The sequence below is a fragment of the Corythoichthys intestinalis genome, chromosome 15 (assembly GCF_030265065.1).
Source record: "Corythoichthys intestinalis isolate RoL2023-P3 chromosome 15, ASM3026506v1, whole genome shotgun sequence".
In the NCBI taxonomy this organism is placed as follows: Eukaryota; Metazoa; Chordata; class Actinopteri; order Syngnathiformes; family Syngnathidae; genus Corythoichthys; species Corythoichthys intestinalis.
In genome coordinates, this window is record NC_080409.1 from 29,830,768 (window position 1) to 29,858,466 (window position 27,699).

Consider the following 27,699-nt stretch of genomic DNA (forward strand, 5'->3'; position numbering starts at 1 on the left):
CCATTTTGCCACATGGCAAAAAAATGCAAGATGGCAAAATCAATTTTCCCACATAGCAAAAAAATGCCAAATGGCAAAATCAATTTTGCCACAGGGCAAAAAAATGCCACATGGCAAAATCCATTTTGCCACATGGCAAATACCACCTTTGGTTCTCGCTGTCGCTCCATTTTACTTTAATTTTATGTGGCTAGAATGGCTCTATTCTTAAGATGGCCATCAAGTTACGTCGTCTGTCCTTGTTAGTTTATATCTGACATAAAACATCTAGTCATATGTATAACATCTATGAAGGGGGCGGGTCAGAGCGACTACCACGAGTGATTGACTGGTGTCTACATAGGTCTATTATATGCTATCTATGATATGCCCTCCTTCACTTCTCATTGTTTCCTCATTGAATTGCTATTTTAGTGTGTTCTGTTTCACCACTAAACACAAGATTTGCAATGATATTAACCTTTGAGAGGTGCCCAAAAAACATGGGATTTGATAGGCAATGCAAGTAAATGACTGGGACGCGGGAACAACTTTTGTCTTCTGAAAGGCAAACAATACCAGGGCAAGTATTGTTTTATCCAATTAGTGTTTATCCAATTAGGGTCAATTTTCATTTTGATATCCATATTTGCAGTTTGGGTGTTGGGCTGGCAGGGTTCGTCGCAGTCAAAATGGATTTAACGTCTATCGCCGCAAACTTTAGCCTATATACAGTAGCCTGCATTTTCTGAATAGAGGGTGAAAAATATTTTTGTGAATGTTTAGGTGAAGTATGCTTGCTGCTACCAGAGGCACATGGCTTTCCCAAAGATTCTTCAGTGTATCTAAGAAAGGTAAATTGTTAAAAGTTTTCATTTTAATTGATCAAACTTTTTTTTTTTTTTTTTTTTCTATGAGAAGGTTGCTGAACTGAATGTACTGCCACAGCACTCTTTTCTTAAATTCAAATACAACCAACTTACCAACTTTTTTACTGTATTTTAGGACTACCACAAACAATTATTTTCATTGTCAACTAATTTAGCAACTAGTCCGCTATTGTACGACTGAGTGTTGGGGCCAAACAAAGAAAAAATAAGGCCTACGCGTATAAATTCTGTCTTCAAATATTATGACAAATCGCATAACATTACAATGTATTACTTTATTCTCATAACACTATGACCCAGGGCTCCATTTTAGGGCCGCTCCTCTTCCTCCTGTACATTAATTACTTTGTTAATTCCTCATCCGTTTTTCATGAAGTACTATTTATTGATGATACAAATTTATTCTTTTCCCATAAACATCCCTCTGCACTTGAGCAAATCATAAATAGTAAACTAAAGAAAATAGACACAATGTTCAAATGTAATAAACTCTTTCTAAATATCAATAAATCAAATTACATTGTTTTGCTCCTATAAAAAACAGCCCATCAAACATCTGTTTAAACATAAATGGAGAAACCATTGAAAGAGTCTGTTCTACAAAATTCCTGGGGATCCATATTGATGAGTACCTTAATTAAAAAAAAAAACACATCGATAAGCTCACAAATAAACTGGCGAAATATGCTGCTCTGTTTTTTAAACTGCGACATTATATCCCACTGTCTGCACTTCTCACCCTGTATAAATCTTTATTTGAACCACATTTACAATATTATAATATATGGTGCAACACATTTCCAACCTATCTAAAAAAGCTTGAAACACTACAAAAAAAGTCATACGTGCCATAACATGGTCTTGCTTCAATGCTCCAACTAAATCAATATTTCACCATCACAACCTTCTGAGGCTAAAAGAATACAACTACTTTCAAAATGCTTGCATAATGTATTAGGCCATCCATAAACTAAACCATAAATTAAGTGATCTTAGCCCAATCTATACTCCTCAGCACACATATACTACCAGAAGAAAAAATTCCATCACAGGGGAAAAACATAAGGCTAAAGTCTACAAGTTCTGGCATCGTGTGCTGAGGACCACAGATCTGGAATGAACTGGACGAAACACTCAAAATGTCACACTCCATCTCCATTTTTAAGAAAAAACTGAAAACTCACCTCCTTGCAATGTATGCTTAATATGCTGTCTGAATAACATTACTAAGGTATCACATGTCAAATCCGATGTAATCAGAATGTTAAAATTTTTCATAGTTAATTGTATGTATGTGTATGGATGTGTGTATGTGTGTGCTGTTTGACTGGGCCCCTACTAAAAGCTTTAAATAGCTTATTCGGAGTGTCCCTTTCATGCATCTTGTCATATGAACTGCTTGTATATATGACCATGTTCTTGTGTGTACCATGATACGATGTGTGAATAAACTGAAACTGAAACCTTTTTTGCCCCCACAGTATTACAACGTACTGTATGACCTTATTCTCTGAATATTACGACTTTAATCTCATAATACAGTGGTACCTCTACTTACGAACGTCTGTACATACAGAATTTTCAGGTTAAGACATGCCTCTACGGAAAAATCGTTACAAAAGAAATTTCAGGATGCGAAAGGCAAAAATACTATATGGCCGTATTACTCGCAGCTCCCAGAGTTTACTGAACGTAACATACTTATAGCTGCTCTGCCATTGGCTATTGCCTAGCTTTCCTGGCATCCAATTGGCTAAGAGGGACCTCTACTGTATGTGTACGTGTGTATCCTAGTGTCCTCTGTATTCGTCCCTCCTGTTCTGAGAGCTTTACATGAGTGTGTTAACTTTTATTCTTTATTCTTGGTTTTTTACATTATGCACAACTTGATTTTATGTTTATTGTGCAATAATCTAATTGTAACATGTTTTGATTTATTTTTATGCATTATATGTAATTTATGTCTGAATTTGGAGGGGCTTAGAATGGATTAGGGCATCTGCATGGAGAACGCGTCTCTACTTAATGAATTTTCAGTTACGAAACTACTTCCAAAACTAATTTCGTAAGTAGAAGTAACCACTGTATTATGAGATTAAAGTCATAATATTCAGCGAATAAGGTCATATGTTGTAATACTGCGGGGAAAAAGTCGTAATATTATAAGAATAAAGTAATACCATAGACATCATCATTATTGACGGGTCTTCTCGGCCAAGCACTGCACAACTCCTTCAAGCAGGGGGCCGCCCACATCAAGAGGAACTATTCACAAACACATGCACGCAGCGAACTAACGGTGAATTTCGGTTAAAAAAGTATGAAAGCTTTACCACATACAAACAGGAAGGATTGTCTCAGGAGTGATTTGTTCGAGGATTCAAGGTAATAATTATATTTTTCGTACCACCCATGCACTTTGAAATGTTGTGGGGGAAAAAATGGAGAAATTTGCCACTAAGGCATTGGCATCATAGTTCGAAATATTTACGTAAAATACAGTGTATCACAAAAGTGAGTACACCCCTCACATTTCTGCAGATATTTAAGTATATCTTTTCATGGGACAACACTGACAAAATGACACTGACACAATGAAAAGTAGTCTGTGCAGCTTATATAATAGAGTTAATTTATTTTCCCCTCGAAATAACTTAAAATATAGCAATTAATATCTAAACTTCTGGCAAAAAAAAGTGAATATACCCCTTAGTGAAAGTTGTCAATATTAACATTCAACATGTCAACTGTCAATATTTTTTGTGGCCACCACTATTATCCAGAACCGCCTTTACTCTCCTGGGCATGGAGTTGACCAGAGCTTCACAGGTTGCCACTGGAATGCTCTTCCACTCCTCCATGAATACGTTGCGGAGTTGCCGGATATTTGACACTTTGCGCACCTCCACCTTCCGCTTGAGGATCCCCCAAAGATGTTCTATTGGGTTCAACTCTGGAGACATGCTTGGTCAGTCCATGACCTTTACCATCAGCCTCTTCAATAAAGCAATGGTCATTTTGGAAGTGTGTTTGGGGTCATTGTCATGCTGGAACACTGCCCTGCGACCCAGTTTTTAGAGGGAGGGGATCATGCTCATCTGCAGTATTTCACAGTACATGATGGAGTTCATGTTTCCCTCAATGGAATGTAACTCTCCAACACCTGCAGCACTCATGCAGCCCCTGACCATGACATTCCCACCACCATGCTTGACTTTATGCATTACACACTTATCTTTGCACTCCTCACCTGGTCACCGCCACACATGCTTGAGACCATCGGAACCCAACAAATTAATATTCGTCTAATCAGACTTTAGGACATGGTTCCAGTAATCCATATGCTTTGTTGACATGTCTTCAGCAAACTGTTTGCGGGCTTTCTTGTGTACCGTCTTCAGAAGAGGCTTCCTCCTGGGGTGACAGCCATGCACACTAATTTGATGTAGAGTGCGGCGTATGGTCTGAGCACTAACAGGCTAACCCTCCACCTCTTCAATCTCTGCAGCAATACTGACAGCACTCCTGTGACGATCTTTCAAAGAAAGCATTTGGGTGTGACCCTCAGCAGACCCTGCTTTTTTAAAACGCTGGATGATCTTAGCCAGCTCGTGCGGCAGCTCAGTTTCAGGGTGTTGGCAATCTTCTTGTAGCCTTGGCCATCTTCATGTAGCGCAACGATACTTTTAAGCTCCTCAGAGAGTTCTTTGCCATGTGGTGCCATGTTGGAACTTTCAGTAACCAGTATGAGAGCGTGTGAGAGCTGCACTACAAATTTGAACACACCTTCTACCGATCAACACCCGGACCTAGTAACACTAATGAGTCACATGACATTTTGGAGGGAAAATGACTAGCAGTACTCAATTGGGACATTTAGGGATGTAGTTTCTAAGGGGTGTACTCACTTTTGTTGCCAGGGTTTTAGATATTAATGGCTATATTTTGAGTTATTTTGCGGGGAAAATAAATTAACTCTATTATATAAGCTGCACACAGACTACTTTTCATTGTGTCAAAGTATCATTTTGTCAGTGTTGTCCCATGAAAAGATATACTTAAATGTCTGCAGAAATGCGAGGGGTGTACTCACTTTTGTGATACACTGTAAATGCTACCTGCACGTTTCCAAGAATCGAGACTGTTTTATGTCCATATCTATAAAGAATTCAGGGATTTAAGCATTTATTCACGAAAATTTCAACGTAAAAAGCTCTTTGCTGTGGTAAGGCGGCGCCTCAGTAAACTTAAAGACGAGCCGCACATTCGACATATTTACGTAAAATAAATGCTACCTGCACGTTTTTTTTTTTTTTTTTTTTTTCTGCTTTTATCCAAGAATCGAGACTGTTTTATGTCCATATCCATAAAAAATTCAGGGATTTAAGCATTTATTCACAAGAATTTTCAACGAAAAAAGCTCTTTGTCTGTGACTCCACTCGGTCAGCTTTGATGGCCTCGCCAACAATGCAGGGCCCCTATTTATCGGCCCTGTCACGTCAATTACATTATGAAGTCTAATACATTGTAATTTTATGCGATTTGTCACAATATTTGAAGACAGAATTTATAATATTGTAAGATTACATGTAATATTACGAGAAAAAGTTGTAATGTTACATAACTTTACGTAATTTAAGAGATTAAAGTCGTTATATCACCAGAAAAGTCATGTTACGAGATTAATTTATAATACGTATCTTCACGTTACATAATATTTATGGACGCAGTATAGCTGAATTAGCTGCTACGTACTTTACGTACCTCTGTTAAAAAAATAAACTGTGAGCTACAAGGAAGAATTATTTATAAATTAATTAATGTATAAATTTTCAGCCTGTATAAGTATTTCTTAAATGTTTATAATGACTATGGAAAATTAATAATCAAGGTGATACTCTGGGTTTAACATTTTTTTGCCACAAAATGGAGAGCGTGTTAATAACTCATCCAACTCCGTGTAGCAATTTCACTTAGTTTATTACAGGCGAAAGCTGTGATGGCAACAAGTAGCCAGCAAGTGGTGCCTGGATGAAATGCTTGTGTAGTGAACGTGGCTGGAATGCAAATCACATGCCTAGTTAATAAATTAATCATATACAGTCAGATTTACCGAAGCTGACTTGCATGTTTTACCTGTTTTTTTAAATGTTGCATATCACTGACAGCAGTTTGCTCTGTGATGGCAGTTTCAGATCAATTACATTTGTTGGGACCTACTGATTTAAGGCTGCTGATTAGGAACAATGATTCCAGGATAACAACCACATCTGGACTAGCCAATGGTAAGAATGTGCAATTCAAAACAGGTAAAAAAGGATTGAAACCTTGAAAAACTGGTTGTTGGCCCCGGCATCGCTGACAGTGTATTAGTAAATAAAAATCCTGCTTTTAATATTTTCAGATAATAAATTTTTATTTTTTTCAATCGCTGTCCATGCTGTTGTGTAGACTCAAGATGAGTAAATGTAAGATATTTACCATTAGGGCACCCGAGGACCGATTAAAATAGCAGCCCACTTGCTTCAGTGTCTAACGCTCTCTATCCCTGCCGCTTTCTTGCCCTCTCACTCGCACTGTGTTATGGCTAATTTCTGCCAGGGTTTGAACTATTATGGTAAAATCTCCCCCAAATCAGGTTCGTCAGGACTTACTTCCTCCTCTGAACCAATTTCAATATTGTATTGTGACCCGTTGTACGATAATGTCAGTGAGTCTCGACTGCTATTTTACATTGAGCTCTATGGCATCTGCCGGAGCCCTTGCTCTTGACTACCTCATCGGTTTCAGCGATGCAGAGGCAAACCATTATTTTTATTGCACAATTTCAGTAGTTATGAATCTGTGTGAGTCTTGATAATTGATTTTTGAAGGCTCTGACAAGATTCAATCATTTAATCAGTGTGGGGGGGGGGGAAATGTTTTGGGGCAGGGTAGGCAAAGCCAATGCAGACCAAAGTGCGACCAGGAAGCAGATGTAGAGTGAAGTGATATTTATTAAACAAAGACAAGGTGTTTGGTGTCTGGCCAGGGTGACGAGTCAGTAAATGGCTGTGGCAGGTGGCATTGTTCAAACAAGAGGCTTAGCTGGGTGGGGCTCATGAAGGCAAAAACAGAATTAGTCAAGGGTTCGAAAACGCGAGTCAAAAACTACAGGCTTAGGCCATGTCTACACATAGCAGGGTATTTGGCAAAAAGAAGAACTTTTTCTACGGTTTGGCCTATCATCCACACGCCCGCGCACATTTAAACGAGGGTTCTTAAAAACTCTGTCTAAAGTGAAGGTGTGCGAATTCTGCATTTGTGGCGCCAACATGTGGACACTGATAACCGAAGATTTAACTGTGGAAACGTCACTGACTGTGACATACTTTGTCCCTACGTCACACATGAGACCAATGTTTACATTTGGAGTAAATTAGACAGGTCAGGTGCTTATTTGCTTTCATTTATTTACAAAACTCTTGCAGTTCTTTGTATTGAAGAACACATGTGAAGGATGAGTGTATTATGAACAATTATTTTTCACATATTGTTATGAAACTACTTAAAAATGAATGAATGCAGTTGGCTGTGGAAGCTTTTTTTGTCTGCAAACGTGCTGATGTGGATGTAATTATTTTTTCCCGATGTATTAGGGTAGGATTCTCGGTTTAAAAAAAAGAAGAAAAAAAAAAAACCTGCTAGGTGTAGACATGGCCTTAGTTGGCCGATTTACCAATGGTGGAAGGCAGAATCATCTGGCACCTGCCACTCCATAAAAGCAACGGTGATTGCTGATGAGCTGCTGGTGCACTCCCAGGTCTGCCACACCCACCCTGCCAAGTTTGAACTAATGCCACATGTAAAAACAGGAAGTGTTACAACAATAAAAGTCAAAGTAAAGGGGAGTGTGGGCAAAGACCACCACAAATTGTCTTTAAACTACTACCACAAACTCATGAAACAGGCCTTGTTAACAATGATTTTACCCTATGTTTAATATTTTGTTGAACGACATTTTGAGGCAATCGCTGCAGTCGATCGATTCTGGTTGATCTCTGGTATACTCTATAACAGGGGTAGCCAGCTCCGGTCTTCGAGGACCCCTATCCAGCTTATTTTCCATGTCTCCCTCCTTTAAAACACCTGAATCAAATGATCAGCTCATCAGCAAGCTCTGCAGGAACCTGATAACGATCCTGATTATTTGAGTCAGGTGTGTTGGAGGAGGAAGACATGGAAAACAAGCTGGATAGGGGCCCTCGAGGACCGACGTTGACTACCCCTGCTCTATGGCCTTTGAATGTTTGTCACGTAATATTTTTTGGATATATTTTTTTTGCGTGGTAGGATACCAGCAGGCAAACGTTGTCATCATTCCCAAACATCTGGCCGATGATTTTGGAGTGTTTTGTCACAATAATCCCGCTCCTTTGCCACTCCTGTACTGCAGCCAACCGGGAGAGACCTCATGTCCACCTCTTGCAAAAGATGCTGACATAAGGTAACGCGTGCATTTACTTGCAGTGTGAATTGTTTTTTTATAGAATGCATAATTAATTGAAGACAAAGTTGAGGGAAACCCAACACAACCCTCGTCCTCGTTAGTCTACTTAAAAGTGTCTAGGTGGATACGGGTATCAATAACTGATACCATTAAGTTTACACTTCAACTAAATATTTCCCTTTTCATTTTAAGATCAATTTCCTTTGTTCTATGTTTAGTCTTGGGGTCAATAGGTTTAAACCGTTGATTTTGTTGTTGATTTTTGGTCACTTCCTGTTTTTGTTGGGGCAATTCTGGGTCACTACCTATCAGCTAGCAGTGGTACCTCGATATACGATCACTTCGACACACGATCTTTTCGACATCCGATGTAAAATTTGACTTGGCATTTGTTTCTACATTCGAAGACATGCTCGAAAGATGACGATTTATGACAGCGCCGCAGTTTCTTTGTTTTTCCTCAAGACGGACGCACGGCGGATTTTCTTGTGAGAGAAATCACCAGGGGTTCAAAGAAGGTTAGTGCAGGTGGTGAAAAATAGGAAAAAGGTGACGCCTACCATTGAAATGAAGATGGAAATGATAGAAAAATATAAGCGTGATGTGCACGTCTGTGAACTGGCTCGACAATACGGCCATGAAATGTCTACAATCTCAACGGACCTCCTCTAACCTCCGTTCACCAGTCGTTTTAAGTCAGGGGTGGCCAAACCGGTCCTCGAGGGCCGCCGTGGGTCCTGGTCTTTGTTCAAACTTATTCAGCACAGACAGTTTAGCCAATGAGGTATCAGTGGAAACAAGAAGCACCTGACTGAAATCTACTGATTGCACTTGGAAGAAACCGGATTGGTGAAAGGCTGTCCTCATGATGGGTATGAACAAAAACCCGCACCCACTGCGGCTCTTTGTGGAATAGTTTGCCCACCCCTGTTCTAAGTTAAGGTGACGATTATTATGTTAATATCGCCAAAGAAATCTCTGTCTTCGTCAGGTATTTAATAACTTATTTTAGAACTTGTGCAACACAACACGCCTACTGTCCGCCGCAGTTGGAGCCAATAACAATAGAACATTGAAAGAGAAAGTAAAATCTCCACCGCACCTTTCTCACTCTGTCATGTCAGCCACTCGGTGCGTTCAGGTACAGCACGCAAAACACATCTGCCACATTAGGACTTGATTCGTTACATTGTTACAGGAATTATTATTATTATATTATTCCGATTACTATTTATAATTTGTTTTTCTATGTGTAATTGCCATTTGTAATATTGCCACCAGTATTTATTAATGATTTAGTGTAGGTTTTCGGGCTGTGGAACGAATTAATGGAATTATAATGTATTCTTATGGGGAAATTCTGCTCGACAAATGACGATTTCAACTTACAAGCAAGGTCCTGGAACGAATTAACTTTGTATGTAGAGGTATATTCCCACTGTGATATATATTATATATATATATATATATATATATATATTAGGGCTGTCAAACGATTTAATTAAATACATTTTTAATAGAGTTAATCACAACTTAAAAATGAATTAATCGTAATTAATTGCAATTTAAACCATCTATAAAATATGCCATATTTTTCTGTAAATTATTGTTGGAATGGAAAGATAAGACACAAGACGGATATATACATTCAGCATACTGTACATAAGTACTGTATTTGTTTATTATAACAATAAATCAACAAGATGGCATTAACATTAACATTCTGTTAAAGTGATCCATGTATAGAAAGACTTGTAGTTCTTAAAAGATAAATGTTAGTACAAGTTATAGAATTTTTATATTAAAACCCCTAAATGTTTTCATTTGAATAAAATTTGTAAAATTTTCAATCAAAAAATAAACTAGTAGCTCGCCATTGTTGATGTCAATAATTACACATTGCTCATGGTGCTGAAACCCATAAAATCAGTCGCACCCAAGCGCCAGCAGAGGGCGACAAAACACCAAAAAACACAACAAGTGAACATGACACTGCTGTCATTTTAATCTGTTTGAGCGGGGCATGTGCCTTAATTGCGTCAAATATTTTAACGTGATTAATTTAAAAAATTAATTACCGCCCGTTAACGCGATAGTTTTGACAGCCCTAAAATATGTGTGTGTGTGTGTGTATATATATATATATATATATATATATATATATACATAACTAAGTAAAGCAAGTTCGAGCTTGTAAACTCATTGTCTGCCATTAACAGTGATATACGTCAAATCCATTTGAACTGAGAGGGATGGCTGTGTCATTTGCTGCCACTTTCCCACTTTCGTAGTTCAAATGGATTGGATGTCTACTATTGATAAACTCATTTGAATTCACAGAAAAAGGATGAAAAGAGCCACACAATTTGACAAATCACCATCGCGAGCTGCATTGTGGGATACAAACCTCATTTCACAATATCATTTTTTTGGTTTTGGTTTCCTTTTTTTGGTTTTAAACCAAAAAAATAATTTAAAAAAAAAATCACTTCAGCGCATTCTTAGTATGTAGTGGTAGTTGTAGTCTATGTAAAGTTTGTGAATCTTACATTTTTCTTTTCCCTGTGTCGTTAGGACAGACATCTCGAAGTACCGAGTGTATCAGGACGGTGATCTGGTAAAAAGTATCTCCAGTCTGAAGAATTACAGCGATGTGCTCAGGTTTCATCACACAGAACAAACACAACAAAGACACTTTCATTTAGAAAAAATTCGTAGTAATATCCGAGTCAACTGACCTATTAATTGCTTTCAGACATGAGCGTGACCCAGATAAATACCAGAACATTACCAGACTTCAGCATTATATATTAAAAGGGCTATATTTACTAGCGGTCCACCAATGTAGGACTTTCAAAGGCCAATGCCAATTTAGGGAAAAAATGCAAGATCCAGAGAACAAACTCAACATCTTGCACACACTAGTCATTACAAAATCTATAGAATAGCATCCATGTTAGCATAGCACAAGCGGTTAGCATTTCCATAACATAACCATCACATTCTAGACAACACCAACTTTTGGGAACAAAAGGAGCTTCCTGCTTGCTTCTAGAAAGCTCATCCACTTTCTGTCCTTTTTCTTATTCTACAACTACTTACTTTTAGCTACGAGGAAGTGCAAAATTGTAAGAAAAAAAGATCGCCACCCAAACAGTGACCATAACAGTTATCCTATTATATTGGCTTCTTATCTGTAAATCATCCATGGCCAATCTTGGGGGAAAGAATTCCATATATCGGCCTGATTTTTTACGCAAGCGATATATCTCTAGCTCATTAATATTCACTGATATGAATGTATATAACGCTACATAATATAACAACACCGCCGTTATATTGGCCTTGCCAATAACAATTCCTGTTTCATGTAATACCCCATAACTGTGACCAAGTCTACAAATTGATTACGATTGGATAGGGAAATAAGGTGGCGGATTGGCACAAATAAGTGTCGGAACACAGTCAGGCCAAATTCAAGAAGTATATGCCTATGTAATCCATCTTCTGCTCTTATTAGGGTTCAGACTTGGCATGTTATCTGTTTTTAGAGCTATATCGCAGAAGCCATCTGTGCCTCCTGTTGAATGGTCAGATATGGTTTGTTTCTACCTGGGCTGCAGCTTTGGCTTTGAGGGCAGCCTGAAGAAAGCTGGAATTGTTGTCAGGAATGTGGAGCAAGGCAGAAATGTCAGCATGTACAAGGTGTGAGACAAGGTTCCATTTGCATTAGGTTATTTGATTCAAAACTAAGTTAAAATGTTGAAATGGTCTTTGTGAGTTATAAGTAAACAATTATTTCCCTAAAAGTGATGACTTGTGTTCCTAGACTGCGGTTCCCTGTGTTGGAGCTGGTATTTTCAGGGGCCCTCTTGTGGTGTCGATGCGTCCAGTTCCACCTTCCATGTTAGATACAGCAGTCCAAGTCACTCACCGTAACCCACAAGCGCATGGCGCCCCTGTGCATATTGGAGATGCAGGTACATAAACACAATTTTAGATGAAATTGAAATACTGTATTTTCCGCTATAAAGCACACCACATTATAATTAGGGTTGGGCATCGTTTGAAATTAGGGCGGCAGCTATCGATTATTTTATTAGTCGATTAATCGATAAACCATTAGAGCGAATAATTGAGTAATCGGATAAGGAACGTGAAAAATTGAATTACCTGCGCTGAGGCTTAAGTGATATAAAAAAATAAATAAATGAGGATCTATGTACAACAAAAGAACAATTGGCTAACTTACATCGCAAAATTCTGCGAGTTCAAATGCTATAAAATACTTTTTTACGCTGCTCTTAACAAATGGTTCAGACACATATTCCCACAAAAATAGGCTAAATATACCTATAAACTAAATTACGAATGCATTAAAAAAACATTAGCTCAAACAAAATTTAGCTTATGGTGGTCTTAACAGGGAGCACCTGGATTCAGCCATGTGAAATGAGGCAGACTAGAAGGCAGTGTATCCACCCAAATCAATAAAACTAAAGGCAAACACTTTCAAAATAAACCATTACAACGTCACTTTGATTAAACGAATCCTCGAAGCAGTAAAATTTAATTCTAATATTTTTTTTCTAATGCAGCGCTTTTTTTAAATTGAACGATTCCGGTTCCATTTTTCGACTCCGGTTCCGAACGATTCTCGATTTCGATTCTTTTAAGCGGTAGGGTAAAAAAAAAAGGCAGGGTCAAAAAATCTATAGTTTAAAAATTTATTAGTTTATATTAATGTCTTAACTTCTCAATTTAATTTTTAAATTACATTAATTTAAAATGTATTACTATTATTTATATGAATTTAAAATTTATTATTATTTATCATTGATACAATTATTATGAAATTTATGAATTATATGAACATCTCACAGGGTTATTTTAAACTTGTATATAAGTATCAGTCTTTGAACTTGAATGTGATGAAGTTTCTTTCCACAGGAGTGCACTTTCACAAAGATGTTTATTTTTCAAAAGCTCACGGGGAAAACATTTACTTAGATTCTTTTGCCATACATGTACCCTAGCTAGGAGCTACAACAAAGCATTAGTATAAATTCTTCTACTGATTATAATTTGATCAAAATGAGGAAAAAATATAAGGTTTTCTTATTTGTAAAACCGATTCTGTTAAGTTTTCAGACACATGCAATGTTTATGTTGTGACAATACCAGTCAGGCCAGTGAGTGACGCTGTAGTAGTGTGTACGTATCATGCGGAGAAGAAGAGATGAGAACGTCTGGCTAGGATGCTTTGTGATGTGATGCTATGTTTTCACTGCTACGAGTTCATTAAAAAAGTAATTGAATGCTTCATATGGCTGCTTCTTTCTAAATAAGCAACACAACAGATTCCAAAACAAAAATCCTTTTAATACTGTTGATTTTAACGCAGGCGTCTACTGCTTTAAGATGGCGGCTTTTTACCAACGCCCGCATCTAGTTCTCTTCATATGTTCTAATGCCGCCCACTCGGTCATTTTGCATCGAGTTTTATATACATTATGTCGACTATAGCTCGATGTAATAATACGACTTATTCTCGTACTATTATCCATCCATCCATCCATCCATCTGCTTAATCCGGGGTCGGATCACGGGAACAGCAGACAACAGACGTATTGTTTTACTTACCTGGTTCTGACGGCGCAGCATGTCAACTATGGAGCACTCAGCTAGCTTTGCACTTGGCACTTAGGCTGTATTCCATGAAGCCGGTCATGCATAATTGGTCGTGCAGCCATCTTTGCATGATATAGTTGTGTTGCAAATGTTGCACTGAGGTGGCTGTCCTTTTTTTGTAACGTTAAGCCAAACTTTTGAGTCCCGCCGCACTGTGTCCATGGTTGTAATCAAGTTGCTATGCACAAACACGCGCTTCTTGTGGCTTCTTCTTCGTGGTTTTGGGCAGCATTATTTTTTTCCGCTCGGCGGTTAGGACATCGAAACATGGAATCGAAATTTTAAAATTTGAACTGTTCCGGGAGAACCGGAGTGTTAGAACCGGGTCCCATCAATGCTCCATGCCCAACCCTAATTATAAGGCATACCTTCAATGTATGGCCTATTTTCAAACTATTTTCATATATACAGTAAGGTACACCACATTATAAGGTGCATAGAATAGACGCTACAATAGAGGCTGGGGTTACATTATGCATCCATTAGATGGAGCTGCGCTCTTGAGTTGCTGTGATACCTGTTGCAGCTCAATATTGATTAGGGCTGCAACTATTGATTATTGAAATAATCAATTAATCTGTTGATTAGTTAGTTCGAATAATTGAGTACTGTAAGTTTCGGACTAAAAGCCGCTAATTTTTTTCCTTCATTTTGATTACTGTGGCTTATAGTCTAGTGCGGCTTATTTGTTGATTTATTTGGGTTAATAGGCAACACATGCCTCCTGGCATGCATTGCAACGCTACAGATGTAAATAACAATCAAAATTCATTGTTCTGTGCTAATTATTTATTCAGTTACTTTTCTAGTTGTTTCATTAATTGCTTGTTATGATATTTGGTAACACTTTATTTGACAGCGGCGTCATAAGACCGTCATACTTACTGTATGATATGACACAATCATGGTCATTACTGAATGCTTATGACAGATGTCATGAAGTGTCATCCAGCAAATTATGTTACTAACTCCATTTATGTCCGTATCTTTTACATCCATTCAAAAGTGAGAGAACACTTTCACCTCTGGAGTTAGTAACATGAATGGAGTTAGTAACATAATTTGCTGGATGACACTTCATGACATCTGTCATAAGCATTCAGTAATGCCCATGATGGGGTCATGTCATAATTATGACAGTCTTAAATGAAGGCACCACTTTCAAATAAAGTGTTACCAATTACCATAACTAGCAATTAATGAAACTGGAATAACTGAATAAATAATTAGCACAGAACATGAATTTTGATTGTTATTTACATCTGTAGCGCTGCAATGCATGCTAGGAGGCATGTTGGACAACACCAGTGTTGACAGCAGGTGGCAGAAGAGGTTGACTGTCTCCTCCAAAAGGAACAGTGATCACCAAATGAAGCTTCTTGAAGCAATCTAGCTTTGCAGCCAATTGGTTCAAAGCTTCATTGTGGTTCCTTTAGTCTTATGATAGTCGTATGAGGCCGCTGTCGAACAAAGTGTTACCAGTTAATATCTCTTGGTATAAATATCCCATAATACAGTGAGGACAGCTGCGGCTTATAGTCCAGTATGGCTTATCTATCGACAAATGCCGTTTTCGTGTCATATTTGATGGGTGGTGGCTTATAGTCAGGTGTAGTTTAGTAACAATTGGCTAACTTGCACAGCAAAAGTCCATTAGCTTAAATGCTATAAAAATGCAAACTTTTTTTTTTTAAACTCTCTGAACAAAACATTCAAGCAAATATTCCCACAAAAAAAAACTGCTAAATATACTTCAAAACTAAATAACCAATGCATAAACAAGAATATTAGCTGAAACAAAAATATACCTTATGTTGGCCTGAACAGGGAGCAGCTGGATTCAGCCATGTTAGGCAAGTTATGGCATATTTACTTTTGCTAATCAAGGGCAGTCTATCCACCCAAATCAATAAAACTAAATGCAACACTTTCAAAACAAATCATTGTAACATCACTCGAATTAAACGAATACTCGAAGCAGCAAAATTTGATTTGAAGCTTTTTTTCCTAATCCAATTACTCAAGTTAATTGATTAATAGTTGCAACACTAATATTGATTAATATAGAAGGTGCATCGGATTGTAAGGCGCGCTGTCGGCTTGTGAGAAAATTTAAGGCTTTCAGGTGCGCCTTATAGTGCGGAAAACACAATAATTATGAATTTTGTGTGTGTGTAGCTTTCTTAGGCATAAAGGACCTGTCCAAACCAGACTATGGGGATCAAGTTGACCTGCAGCCTGGGGACGTTCCAGTCTTCTGGGCCTGTGGAGTGACTGCTATCGAAGCAATCGTCAGCAGCAGTCAGTATCATCGTCTTGTATTATACTTAACGTTGAGTTATATTGCAATGGCAACCATAAAAAAATGTAGTGGTTAAAAAACTCATGTTCCTTGATTTCCAGAGCCATCTTTAGCATTCAGTCACTCGCCAGGCTGCATGTTTTTGACTGACGTGCAAGACCCCTCCCTCATATCAAATACAACTGACTGGGAAAAATCTGAAGCAACAAGTCCTGAGCTGGAGTTTAACCCCTTCTGCTTCCAGATATCTCAAAATCCCTTGTTCTTCTCTATGGCATCACAGATGGCTGTGGCAAAGATCAGGCAGTTGGATGCAATCATAGGAGAAGATCCAGGTGTGTGAATACTTTTTACCAAAATATTTAATTAAAGTAGTTAATTGAACTTTCTTTTACATTTACATATCAAGTACATAAAGCATTGGAGGAATACATGAGTGGAAAAATAGTAGTGATTAAAAAATACTAAATATAGGTAAATGAATAATACAGCTAAAAATGTGAAAATAAAACATAAAAAAATAATTTTAAAATTAGTAAAAAATAAAAATAGAATATTTATGAAAAATGTTTGTTTAACAAATATACATTAAAAGGGTACATATGTAGATGAAAATAATAATTGAAAAAAGAAAAAATATAGAAAATGAACTTGAAAAATACAACTACAAATTAGATCCCTAATTCAAAACTTTTCTCAAAAGATTTTATTAAAACGATAAAAAATAGAAGACAATATAGAAAACTAATAAAGATTTTAAAAATGTCAAAAATGTAAAACCAAAAAAAAAACGGAAATATAAGACAATTAAAATAAAACACATTATAAATAAAACATTTTAAAAATGTATCTCAATTAAAACCTAATAATTATCTCATTGGCTACCATTGTCAGTCAAATTTGACTGGTGGACTGGCAGCAAGTGATTGAATGATCGCTGCCAGCCCCCTTCCAGTCACATTGGACTGGACGATTATCGCCGTCATTGGAATTAAAATATTATCACTCAAGTTCGGAAATTGACTTCACCTTGTCAACATCTGTCAAACAGGTCAACGGGGAATCAAGGCATTGTTTGTTCAAGATGAACTTCTACGCTCCTGTCTGGCCCTTTCTCACTCATCCTCTGTTGCCATAACAACAGGCCTCCCCACACATTATATGCACAAGTATGACACACACAGCTTCCAAAAAACCGGTGATGAAATTTACTAATATAAGAGTCAAGACAGTACAATTCCCTTAGTTGTATCATTTTAACAGTTGAGCTTCATGACAGCATAATGTAGGAAGGACTCTCAAACCTGAACATACTTTGGACTTATTTCACCTCCAGTCCCCCTGATGAAACTGATGGCCCACCCGGAGCCATTGCCATGGCAACCATGCTGCTTTCCCTTGGAAAACAAGTTACAATGGTGACAGACAAGAGAGCCTTGCAGATGAATCAGGCCATCATTGATGAAGCTGTGAAAACAGGTAAGAGTTTGGTGACGGTGAAATACGAACCAGACTTACTTTAAAAATAACTGTTTTTACATGCAGCAATTTTGGCATATGACCACTTACAACACTCAAAATCAGGAAACAGATCAATAGTCTTCCTACTGTTAAAACGGCTTGTTATTTCATAAATTAGCATCAGGTGCCATTGACGGTAATAGACATGCAATCCATTTGGATGGCTCCTATAAAGCCCTTAAATCACAGGGCGCTCAACTGAAAATGTCTAAACTTCGGGTAAAAAGGCGCATTTTTTAAAAAAAATTTGCCAAGCACTCGCGTCTCACTGGTTAACCCTTTGCTTGCCAGTGCTGACACGCGTGTCATAGGTTGCCGACCCCTGTGTTAGTGTATCAGCCAATTGAACGGATAACTGGAGTCCAGGCCAGGTTAGCTGTACGCATGCACATCGCACATCTCGGATATCTGCTGTAGCTGTGGAGCTCCTGCTGTCCATGCAATAAATAAATATCGGTGGAAAGGGATGACGTCACACAAGCACTTTATTAGGCTTGTTGTTAACACTTGTGTATGGCGGAAAACACTCAGGTAACTTGAAGTTCCGCTCTGAGACTCCCAATTTGGCCAAAACTCAAATTGTCCAGTATGCATGTGTGATACATCATTGGAAAGCTTAAAATCTCAGTTTTTGAGGGAAGAAATGTTTTTAACCCTATCTGGAAGTGAGAGCACGCGAGAGCAGAATTACAGACGCCATGACTTTAACGAGATATTATCACATACATACCTCGTTTCGATGTAAAAACGCCATGTAGCATGTATCACTGAGTGTCAAGACACAGCTGTGAATGGCCACAGCTGGATTTTGGGGGATTTTGTGGGTGAAACATGGTAATATAACAAGGGTCGCGATGCAGAAATCGCAGACATCAAGGAGTGGTCAAGATGTTCTTTTTCATATATTTACCCTTTAAAAAAAACATTTCCACTTTTTTTTTCTGGATCGATTATTTATCATCTAAAATATTGGGGAAAATGCGACAGTACCAAAAAAATACAATTAAGTGATAGTTATGAGGTAGATATCCGTGACTTTTTTACAGACCCCATTTTTTTTATTGTGACGTAATTTGTTTAAAGTTTAAAATATGCGCACGAATAATTTTTTAAAGTCGTTTTTTTTTACGAAATATTAGACATCACTGAATGATTCTAAGCTAAAAATGACAGACATTTTGAATAATCTAATTAATTACCTTTATTTTATGGCTAGGTTGAAACAAAAGCGGTTGCGCGACATCTGTAAACGGGGATTTCTAGGGTGAAACGGACAAATTAAAAATAGTTTTGGGGCTTAATGCGCCATGAAACTGCTATGTCAGCATATAGACATATTGTTCTATCAAACACAACAGTTGTTTTGGCTTAAAATGCAGCAGTTTCTTTTAAAGAGGAGTGCAAGAGCAGAAACTGCTTTTTCAGTCTTGTCTGTGGTGTCCGCCGTATGTAAATCTGACATGAGTAAATTGTTTTCTTCTTGGAGATGCGTTTGGCAGCCTGGCAGTTTTTTAATATCATGGAGGTTTGACAGTTGCTGTCATATTTTCGGGATCAAAGCACCGTTCTGCCTCTAAATTTTATACAGGAACGGCAGTCCGGCCCACTTTTCCCCCTGCTAAGTTATTACCCTTGAATTTATTCACATTTTTCCTTACCTTAAAAATTTCATTTACATGAAGTAAAAAAATGTCAGAGTGCGTTGAATGAATAATTGACATGAGTCAAAGCTACAGTATTAGGTGTGATGGAATACTTTTGTATTAATGCAGAATAGACTTATCCAATACGGAATAGGCTTTTTCAGGGCGGGTGCAGGTCACAATAGCTTTTATTTGTGATGCATGCATTCACAATATTTTTTTTTTTTAAACTCTAACCTTAGGTGTACTGAAATCAACAATTCCACTGGTCGTCTTCGAAGACAACGTTCCAAACGCCCCACTTAACTTTTTGTGTCACAACGGAGATCCTTCTAAGCCAAAGTTAGTAATGCAGCCTTATGCACCGAAGTATGTGTAAACAGACTAGTCACATATTTATGTGTAACTGTCATTCAGTGTTTAGTGAGAGAGTTATTCATTCACATTAATGTGAACTTTGCTATGAAACACCCACGGTTGTTGTGATATTTGATTCCAGGTATGACCACCTAGTGGCAATAGAACGCTGTGGACGAGCTGAGGATGGAAACTACTACAACATGAGGGCAATAAACCTCAAACATCTGGTAGATCCAATTGACGACCTGTTTATTGCTGCGAAGGAGATTCCAGGAATAACCACTACAGGTAGTTGACACATTTGAGTGCCTTTTGTAACTTAAGAGACAGGACCGTAAGGGAAAAGCTGCTAAAGTATTCATTTTTTTGCAGGCAGTGTTTGTATATGAGCGAAGATAAACTTCATATACAGTGTATCACAAAAGTGAGTACACTCCTCGCATTTCTGCAGATATTTAAGTATATATTTTAGGGCTGTCAAAATTATCGCGTTAACGGGTGGTAGTTAATTTTTTAAATTAATCACGTTAAAATATTTGACGCAATTAACGCAGAAATGCCCGCGCAAACCGATTAAAATGACAGCATAGTGAAATGTGTACTTGTGTTTTTCGGAGTTTTGGCGCCCTCTGCTGGCGCTTGCGTGCGACTGATTTTATAGTCTTCAGTACCCATGACCATTGTGTAAGTAATTATTGACATCAACAATGGCGGGCTACTAGTTTATTTTTTGATTGAAAATTTTACAAATTTTATTAAAGCGAAAAAATGAAGAGGGTTTTTAATATAAAATTTCTATAACTTGTACTAACATTTATCTTTTAAGAACTACAAGCTTTTCTACCATGGATCGCTTTAACAGAATGTTCATAATGGTAATGCTATCTTGTTGATTTATTGTTATAATAAAGAAATACAGCACTTATGTACCGTATGTATAATGGATATATTCATCTTGTGTCTTATCTTTCCATTCCAACAATAATTTACAGAAAAATATAGCATATTTCATAGATGGTTTGAATTGCGATTAATTGCGATTAATTACGATTAATTTTTAAGCTGTAATTAACTCGATTAAAAATTTTAATCGTTTGACACCCCTAATATATTTTTATGGGACAACACTGACAAAATGACACTTTGACACAAAATGAAAAGTAGTCTGTGCGAAGCTTATATAAAAGAGTTCATTTATTTTTCCCTCAAAATATAGCCATTAATATCTAAACCCCTGGCAACAAAAGTGAGTACACCCCTGAGAAACTACATACGTCCCTAAATGTCCAAACTGAGTACTGCTTGTCATTTTCCCTCCAAAATGTCATGTGATTCGTTACTGGAGTGCTGTCAGCATTGCTGCCGACATTGAAGAGGTGGGGGGTCAGCCTGTTAGTGCTCAGACCATATGCCGCACTCTACATCAAATTGGTGTGCATGGCTGTCACCCCAATGGAAGCCTCTTCTGAAGACGGTACACAAGAAAGCCCACAAACAGTTTGCTGAAGACATGTCAACAAAGCACATGGATTACTGGAACCATGTCCAATGGTCTGATGAGACGGGTAGGCTTTCTTGTGTACCGTCTTCAGAAGAGGCTTCCTCCTGAGGCGACAGCAATGCACACCAATTTGATGTAAAGTGTGGCGTATGGTCTGAGCACTAACAGGCTGACCCCCCTACCTTTTCAATCTCTGTAGCAATGCTGACAGCACTCCTGTAACAAGTCACATGACATTTTGGCCAGGGGTTTAGATGTTAATGGCTATATTTAGAGGCATTTTGAGGGGAAAATAAATGAACTCTTTTATATAAGCTGCACAAAGACGTTTTCCATTGGGTCAAAGTGTCATTTTGTCAGAGTTGTCCCATGAAAAGATATAGTTAAATATCTGCAGAAATACGAGGGGTGTACTCACTTTTGTGACACACTGTACTGTACGTTCACCTAATAGCATGAAAAGCAAGACAGATTAATGTCATTGCTGTTTAGTACTGTTGCACCGATACCTCTTTTGGCTCCCAATACCAATCCCAACACCCGGCTGTGTGGTATTGGCTGATGCCGATACGGTACCATTACCAGGTTTTTAAAAAAAAAAAAAAAAAAAAAAAAAAAATGCATAGCCACTTTGTTTACCAATGAAGGTGCTAGACATCCAATCCATTTGAAATTACAGTGGTATCTGCAATCAAACGTTCATTCGCTGCCATCTTCCACTTCAAATGGTTTGGACGTCTACTAATGATAAACACATTGCATTTCAATGCTGAAATATGATATCGACGCCACACGCTTGGATGTCTGTCATCATCTTAGGACGAACGACAAGCACTCCTTTTATTTTTATTTATTTATTTTATAAATTGTTATATTTATAACAGAGGCGTAGCCGGCGCGTCGTCATAGATAGGGTAAAAAGCGGTTCCAAACTAGATCTCGAAAAGCACAAATTGCGCATCATCGGCACATGATTTCTTAGTACTCCTCGATACCGATGACGTCATTTACAGTAGTATGAAAAAGTGTCGGAACCTTTTGGAATTTTTCACATTTCTGCATAAAATCACCATCAAATGTGATCTGATCTTTGTCAAAATCAAACAGATGAATAAACAGTCTGCTTTTTTGTTCTTCTGAAACCATTCTGAAATTGATTTACTTCTGTGTTTTGGATCATTGTCTTGTTGCAGCATCCATCCTCTTTTTAGCTTCAACTGTCTGACAGACGGCCTCAGTCAGGTTTTCCTGCAAAACATCTGATAAACTTTTGAATTCATTCTTCCATTAATGATTGCACGTTGTCCAGGCCCTGAGGTAGCAAAACAACTCAAATCATGATGCTCCCCCCACCATTTTTACGGTGCGGATGAAATGTTAATGTTGGTGAGCTGTTCCATTTTTCCTCCACACATGACGTTTTGTGTATTACTCCAAAACAGTTCAACTTTGGTTTCATCAGTCCACAAAATATTTTGCCAAAACAGCAGTGGCTTCATCTGTGGAGTCCTCCCATGAACACCATTCTTGGCAATAGTTTTATTGGACTGTGCCAGTGATTTCTGTAAGTCTTAAGCAGACACTCTGGGGTTCTTTTTAACTTTTTGAGTATTCTGTGCTTAACTCTTGGCGTCATCTTTGGTGGATGGCCACTCCTTGGGAGAGAAGCAACAGTGCCAAACTCTCTCCATTTGTAGACAACTTCTCTGACTGTCGATTGATGAACATCCACACTTTTAAAGATGGTTTTGTATCATTTCCCAACTTTATACAAATTAACCATCCTTAATCGCAGGTCTTCAGACAGCTCTTTTGACCGAGCCATGATGCACATCAGACAATGCTTCTCATCAAGACATTTCTTACCAGGTGTGTGTTTTACAGTGGCAGGGCTGCTTTAAACCACTCATCAGTGATTGGGCACACACCTGGCTTAAAATGTTTAGTAGAAAATTGCTCTATAAGTCTCCTTAGGCAGAGGGTTCACTTATTTTTTTCCCCCTTCTGTCATTGTTTGCATCCTATCCTCGTTAAAATATGAAAACCTATAAATATTTGCGTGGTTTTAGTTAAAGCAGACACTGTATTTTCATCTGTGTGATTTTGACAAAGATCAGATTACATTTGATGTTGATTTTATGCAAAAATGTGACAAATTTCAAAAGGTTCGGATACTTTTTCATTCCACTGTATGTGCCGTATCATTGCAACACTACTGTTTAGCCTATGCTATGAGGACCATTCCAATTCCAGCTGAACTACTTTCCTTGGATAGCAAGTATAAAGTCCTGTTTGCTCAGAGAATCTTATCCCCACAGGAATTGGTGATGGTGGAAATGAGTTGGGGATGGGTAAAGTGAAGGAGAAAGTGAAGAGCCTGATGCCAAAGGGGGATCTGATTGCATGTGACGTGCCTGCCGACTACGCCATCACTGCAGGTTTGGGTTAATAGACATGATCTTGCAAAACATGAAAGGTAACACCAGTTACTTTGCCAAGTAACTAATTACTCTTACATTCAGGTAACAGTTACTAACTTAATTACTTTTTGGGAGAAGTAATTTGTAACTGTAAAAAATTACTTTTTAAAAGTAAGATTAACAACACTAGTCATAAAGATGAAGTCTGCAGAATGAAAAGTGACGAAAGTGGAGATTTTATTCTGCCAATTTGTTAGCGAACACAATTTGCCCGCAACTATTGCTGATCACTTCTCAGAATTAGCATAACAAATGTTCCGACTCAGATTGCATCGGTAAGTTAATTTTATCAATTGACCTTTTTGATTTATAATTGGACACACTAACGAACTACCTTCAAGTCAAACTGAATTTCGAGCTAAAGTGACATGAAGTGCAGCCATCAAGACATGATAGAAATTGCCAAACAGTGCTACATACAATTATAACAAAAATCACTGCTAAATTTTAGTAATCCTGATGTAGCTGAAGATTGTTCTTTGATTGCACCAGGTTATATGTTACAATATTACCAATAAATTCATATTATTTTAAAAATTGAGTTTTATTTTTGTTTCATATTGCACGCTATATACAACGTTGTAAGATTAGTCACCAATTTTTAAGGGCATACGTCACTATTTGTAAGATTGCCAACGGCCTCGGGTTGACAGTTGTGTTATCATCACCAAGTTGGCATTGACCTTGTAGACGCTACAATATAATAATAACCAAGAATAGTCACTTGCCCTAAACTTTTCTTGAAAGACGTATCCATGAACCTTGTGTAATGTTTTTTTAATCAAAACTAGAGCAAAGACAGGAGATTCAGAGCCTCACCAGCATATTGAAAAATATATCTGTATATATTAAGGGTGTGACGATACACACAAGTCACGGTTCAGTACGTCCTCGGTACACAGATCACGGTTCAGTGCGGGTTCAGTACAACAGGAAAGAAAAGGCTTTTTTCCTCACAGCATTTGAAAGTTTGTTTGCATACCATTGCACTCCTACATGCTGTAGGTGTTTTTTTTTTTTTATGTAAAAAGTAGGGTTGTTCCGATCATGTTTTTTTTGCTCCCGATCCCGATCGTTTTAGTTTGAGTAACTGCCGATCCCGATATTTCCCGATCCGATTGCTTTTTTTTGTTCCCGATTCAATTCCAATCATTCCCGATAATTTTTCCCAATCATATACATTTTGGCAATGCATTAAGAAAAAAATGAATAAAACTCGGACGAATATATACATTCAACATACAGTACATAATAAGTACTGTATTTGTTTATTATGACAATAAATCCTCAAGATGGCATTTACATTATTAACATTCTTTCTGTGAGAGGGATCCACGGATAGAAAGACTTGTAATTCTTAAAGGATAAATGTGACTTTGTATATTGTGACTAAATATTGCCATCTAGTGTATTTGTTGAGCATTCAGTAAATGATACTGTAGCCATTTAACTTCTGCCCAAATGCATGATGGGAAGTGCAACCATGACTGTGCGTCGTGGTACCAATTGATATATCTTCCCTGCGTTGGGAAATAACATAGGGTGTTAAGAAAAAGATCAACTACTTCCTTTCTTCCCCACATTGCTTCCCACGATTATTCTAATCGTTTGGGAGAGGGATTGTAAGGCTTTAGCCATTTTAAAAAAGGCTCCAAAGGCTGCCAAAATTCACTCTACTCATTTTACGCTGCCTTTTAGCTCTATATGCTGTATGGGTAAAACAGCGTCATTATAGATTGAATGCGACAATGCCTGAGTGGGTCGTGCAGCACATGCGTTAATTGCGTTAAATATTGTAACGTGAAAATGTAAAAAATATTAATTCTCGCCGTTAACGCGATAAATTTGATAACCCTACCTTAAGCTTAAAGACTGTAAGAGTGTAACACATTATGTCTGTAACGTTAAATACAATTAGAAAAAGATTTAATTAAAAAATATATATATATTAAAAAAAGGCATGTCCGATATTTTTTTGCCGATTCCGATACTTTGATGATGTGATCGGACCCGATCGATCGGGATGCCAATCGATCGGGACATCTCTAGTAAAAAGTGTGACCTACGTTTTTGTTTTTGAATGAAAAAAATCAGTTCAATTCAATCAGTTAATATAAACATTTTTGATATGAAAAATGTTATAGAATGTACTATGTAATAACATGTAAAACCTGTAGTTACTTTGCTGAGTAACTAATTACTCTTACAATGAGAGGTAACTGAGTTACAAACTCAATTACTTTTTTGCAGAAGTCATTTGTAACTAATTTTTTGAAGTAAGATTAACAACACTGGTTACTACACCCTTGACGATCAAAAGTTATTCATAGGGCATGCTGATGAGTGGACACCCTAATACTGTAAATACTGTACTGCAATTCTCGATGATGGATCATTCCTTTTTTTTTTTTTTTTTTTTTACTCTCTGCACCAGGGGTTTCCAATTGGGGAGGGTACGCTGTGGCCTGTGGCCTCTACTTGCTCCACACTTGCCCCACCCACACACGTTACTTAAACAAAGGCCTGGGAGTGAATCGCCAAACCCCAGAAGAACTGCAGGACTGGAGAGCTAATCTGCCGTCAGTGATCAAGGTGAAATGCGTAATCGTTTGTAAACAACTGAATGTATACGGATGCTTACTGTTGTGTGTGTTGATCTTTAGGAGGAGTCCATCTTGGCGACTCTGGTGCGTTTTGGCATCCGAAGTGGGAAAACTGCTCATTTGGCCATGGAGGTGGATGGTTTGACTTTTCATCCCACCCATTCTGATATCATTACTAGACTCCTGAAGGTTACTCTCGCGTAAAACAATTGTAATGAAAACATGATGTTTTTGCCTACAATATAACATAGGATATAGACACTAACAGGTATTATGATATTATCTGAAATCACTTCTCTCATGCCGTGGGATCCTGTTTAACTCCTTGGCTGCCAGTGACGCGATAGACGTCCAATCCAATTTGACTGGGAGAGTGTCAGTGATTGTTTGATTACTGCCAACCCCCAATCAAATGGGATTGGACGTCCAATCCAATTTGACTGGGAGAGTGTCAGTGATTGTTTGATTACTGCCAATCCCCAATCAAATGGGATTGGACGTCTATCAACGTCATTGGCAGTGAAAACTGATCATTCAATGATTATAGTTATATTTTACTATACAGTAGATTTCATGCCGATTGCTATTAATGCACCATTTGTTGCCTGTATGGATGAATGATTTTTTTGCTTAGGGTTGTAACAATTTAAATCTTTTAACTTCCTGATATAAACAGTAGGACTGTGATCTCGAATGTCAGACAATTTGTTTAACCGCAATAAAACACTCAGTCGTAAAATACAAACCTGTCTACTGGTGTCAATTATCATAATGGAAGAGTATTTTATTTAAGTGCTTTTGATATTGTGAACGCTTAAATTGTGTTTGTACCTCATATTTAATGAGTAAAAGGTTCAGGATTGCTGTCTGCAGGAATGTGTGGCAAATTTTGGTGGGGAAGGTGCTTAACTCATTCACTCCCAGCCATTTTCACCAGAGCAAGGCCCACAGAAAATTCTGTTCTATTGCTATATAAACATGGAACCCACCAAAAGAAAGATTAGACTCTCTTCTTTCAGCAGGAAAAAAAGTTCATATCTTTTTCCATTCTTTAGAAATCGGCATTAGAAAGTAGCTTAGTTTGAGCAATTTTCCAATTTCTGTTTTTTGAAAGCATACATTTCAAACATAACTTTGACTTTAACACAGCTATTTTTTGCTTTAGTTACATCCCAGGAATAATCACAGGAATAATGCTTTCCTTTTGCAAAATAACATAAGACAAATGGAGCTTTTGAT

The 27,699-nt window shown here is 37.7% G+C and overlaps 1 protein-coding gene across 1 annotated transcript; it reads left to right on the top strand.

Moving 5' to 3' along the window:
* The first annotated feature begins 349 nt into the window (after nt 1–349).
* On the top strand, nt 350–27,188 carry dglucy (D-glutamate cyclase). Its single transcript, XM_057859343.1, has 16 exons — nt 350–562; nt 766–833; nt 6,060–6,155; nt 8,203–8,356; nt 10,934–11,020; nt 11,911–12,064; nt 12,189–12,339; nt 16,229–16,351; nt 16,454–16,687; nt 17,404–17,521; nt 17,689–17,831; nt 19,759–19,858; nt 20,016–20,164; nt 23,696–23,815; nt 26,292–26,449; nt 26,521–27,188. Exons 2-16 carry the CDS (start codon nt 773–775, stop codon nt 26,662–26,664), a joined length of 1,992 nt encoding a protein of 663 aa, XP_057715326.1. The 5' UTR covers nt 350–562; nt 766–772; the 3' UTR covers nt 26,665–27,188.
* The last annotated feature ends 511 nt before the right edge of the window (nt 27,189–27,699 follow it).

Bases quoted from the DNA above. Each gene is read 5' to 3' on its own strand.
- dglucy (XM_057859343.1), top strand. From the start codon at position 773: ATGCTTGCTGCTACCAGAGGCACATGGCTTTCCCAAAGATTCTTCAGT. The intron at 17,522-17,688 runs GTATGACACACA...TTTCACCTCCAG, and splicing joins CCCACACATTATATGCACAA to TCCCCCTGATGAAACTGATG. The intron at 19,859-20,015 runs GTTAGTAATGCA...ATTTGATTCCAG, and splicing joins GGAGATCCTTCTAAGCCAAA to GTATGACCACCTAGTGGCAA.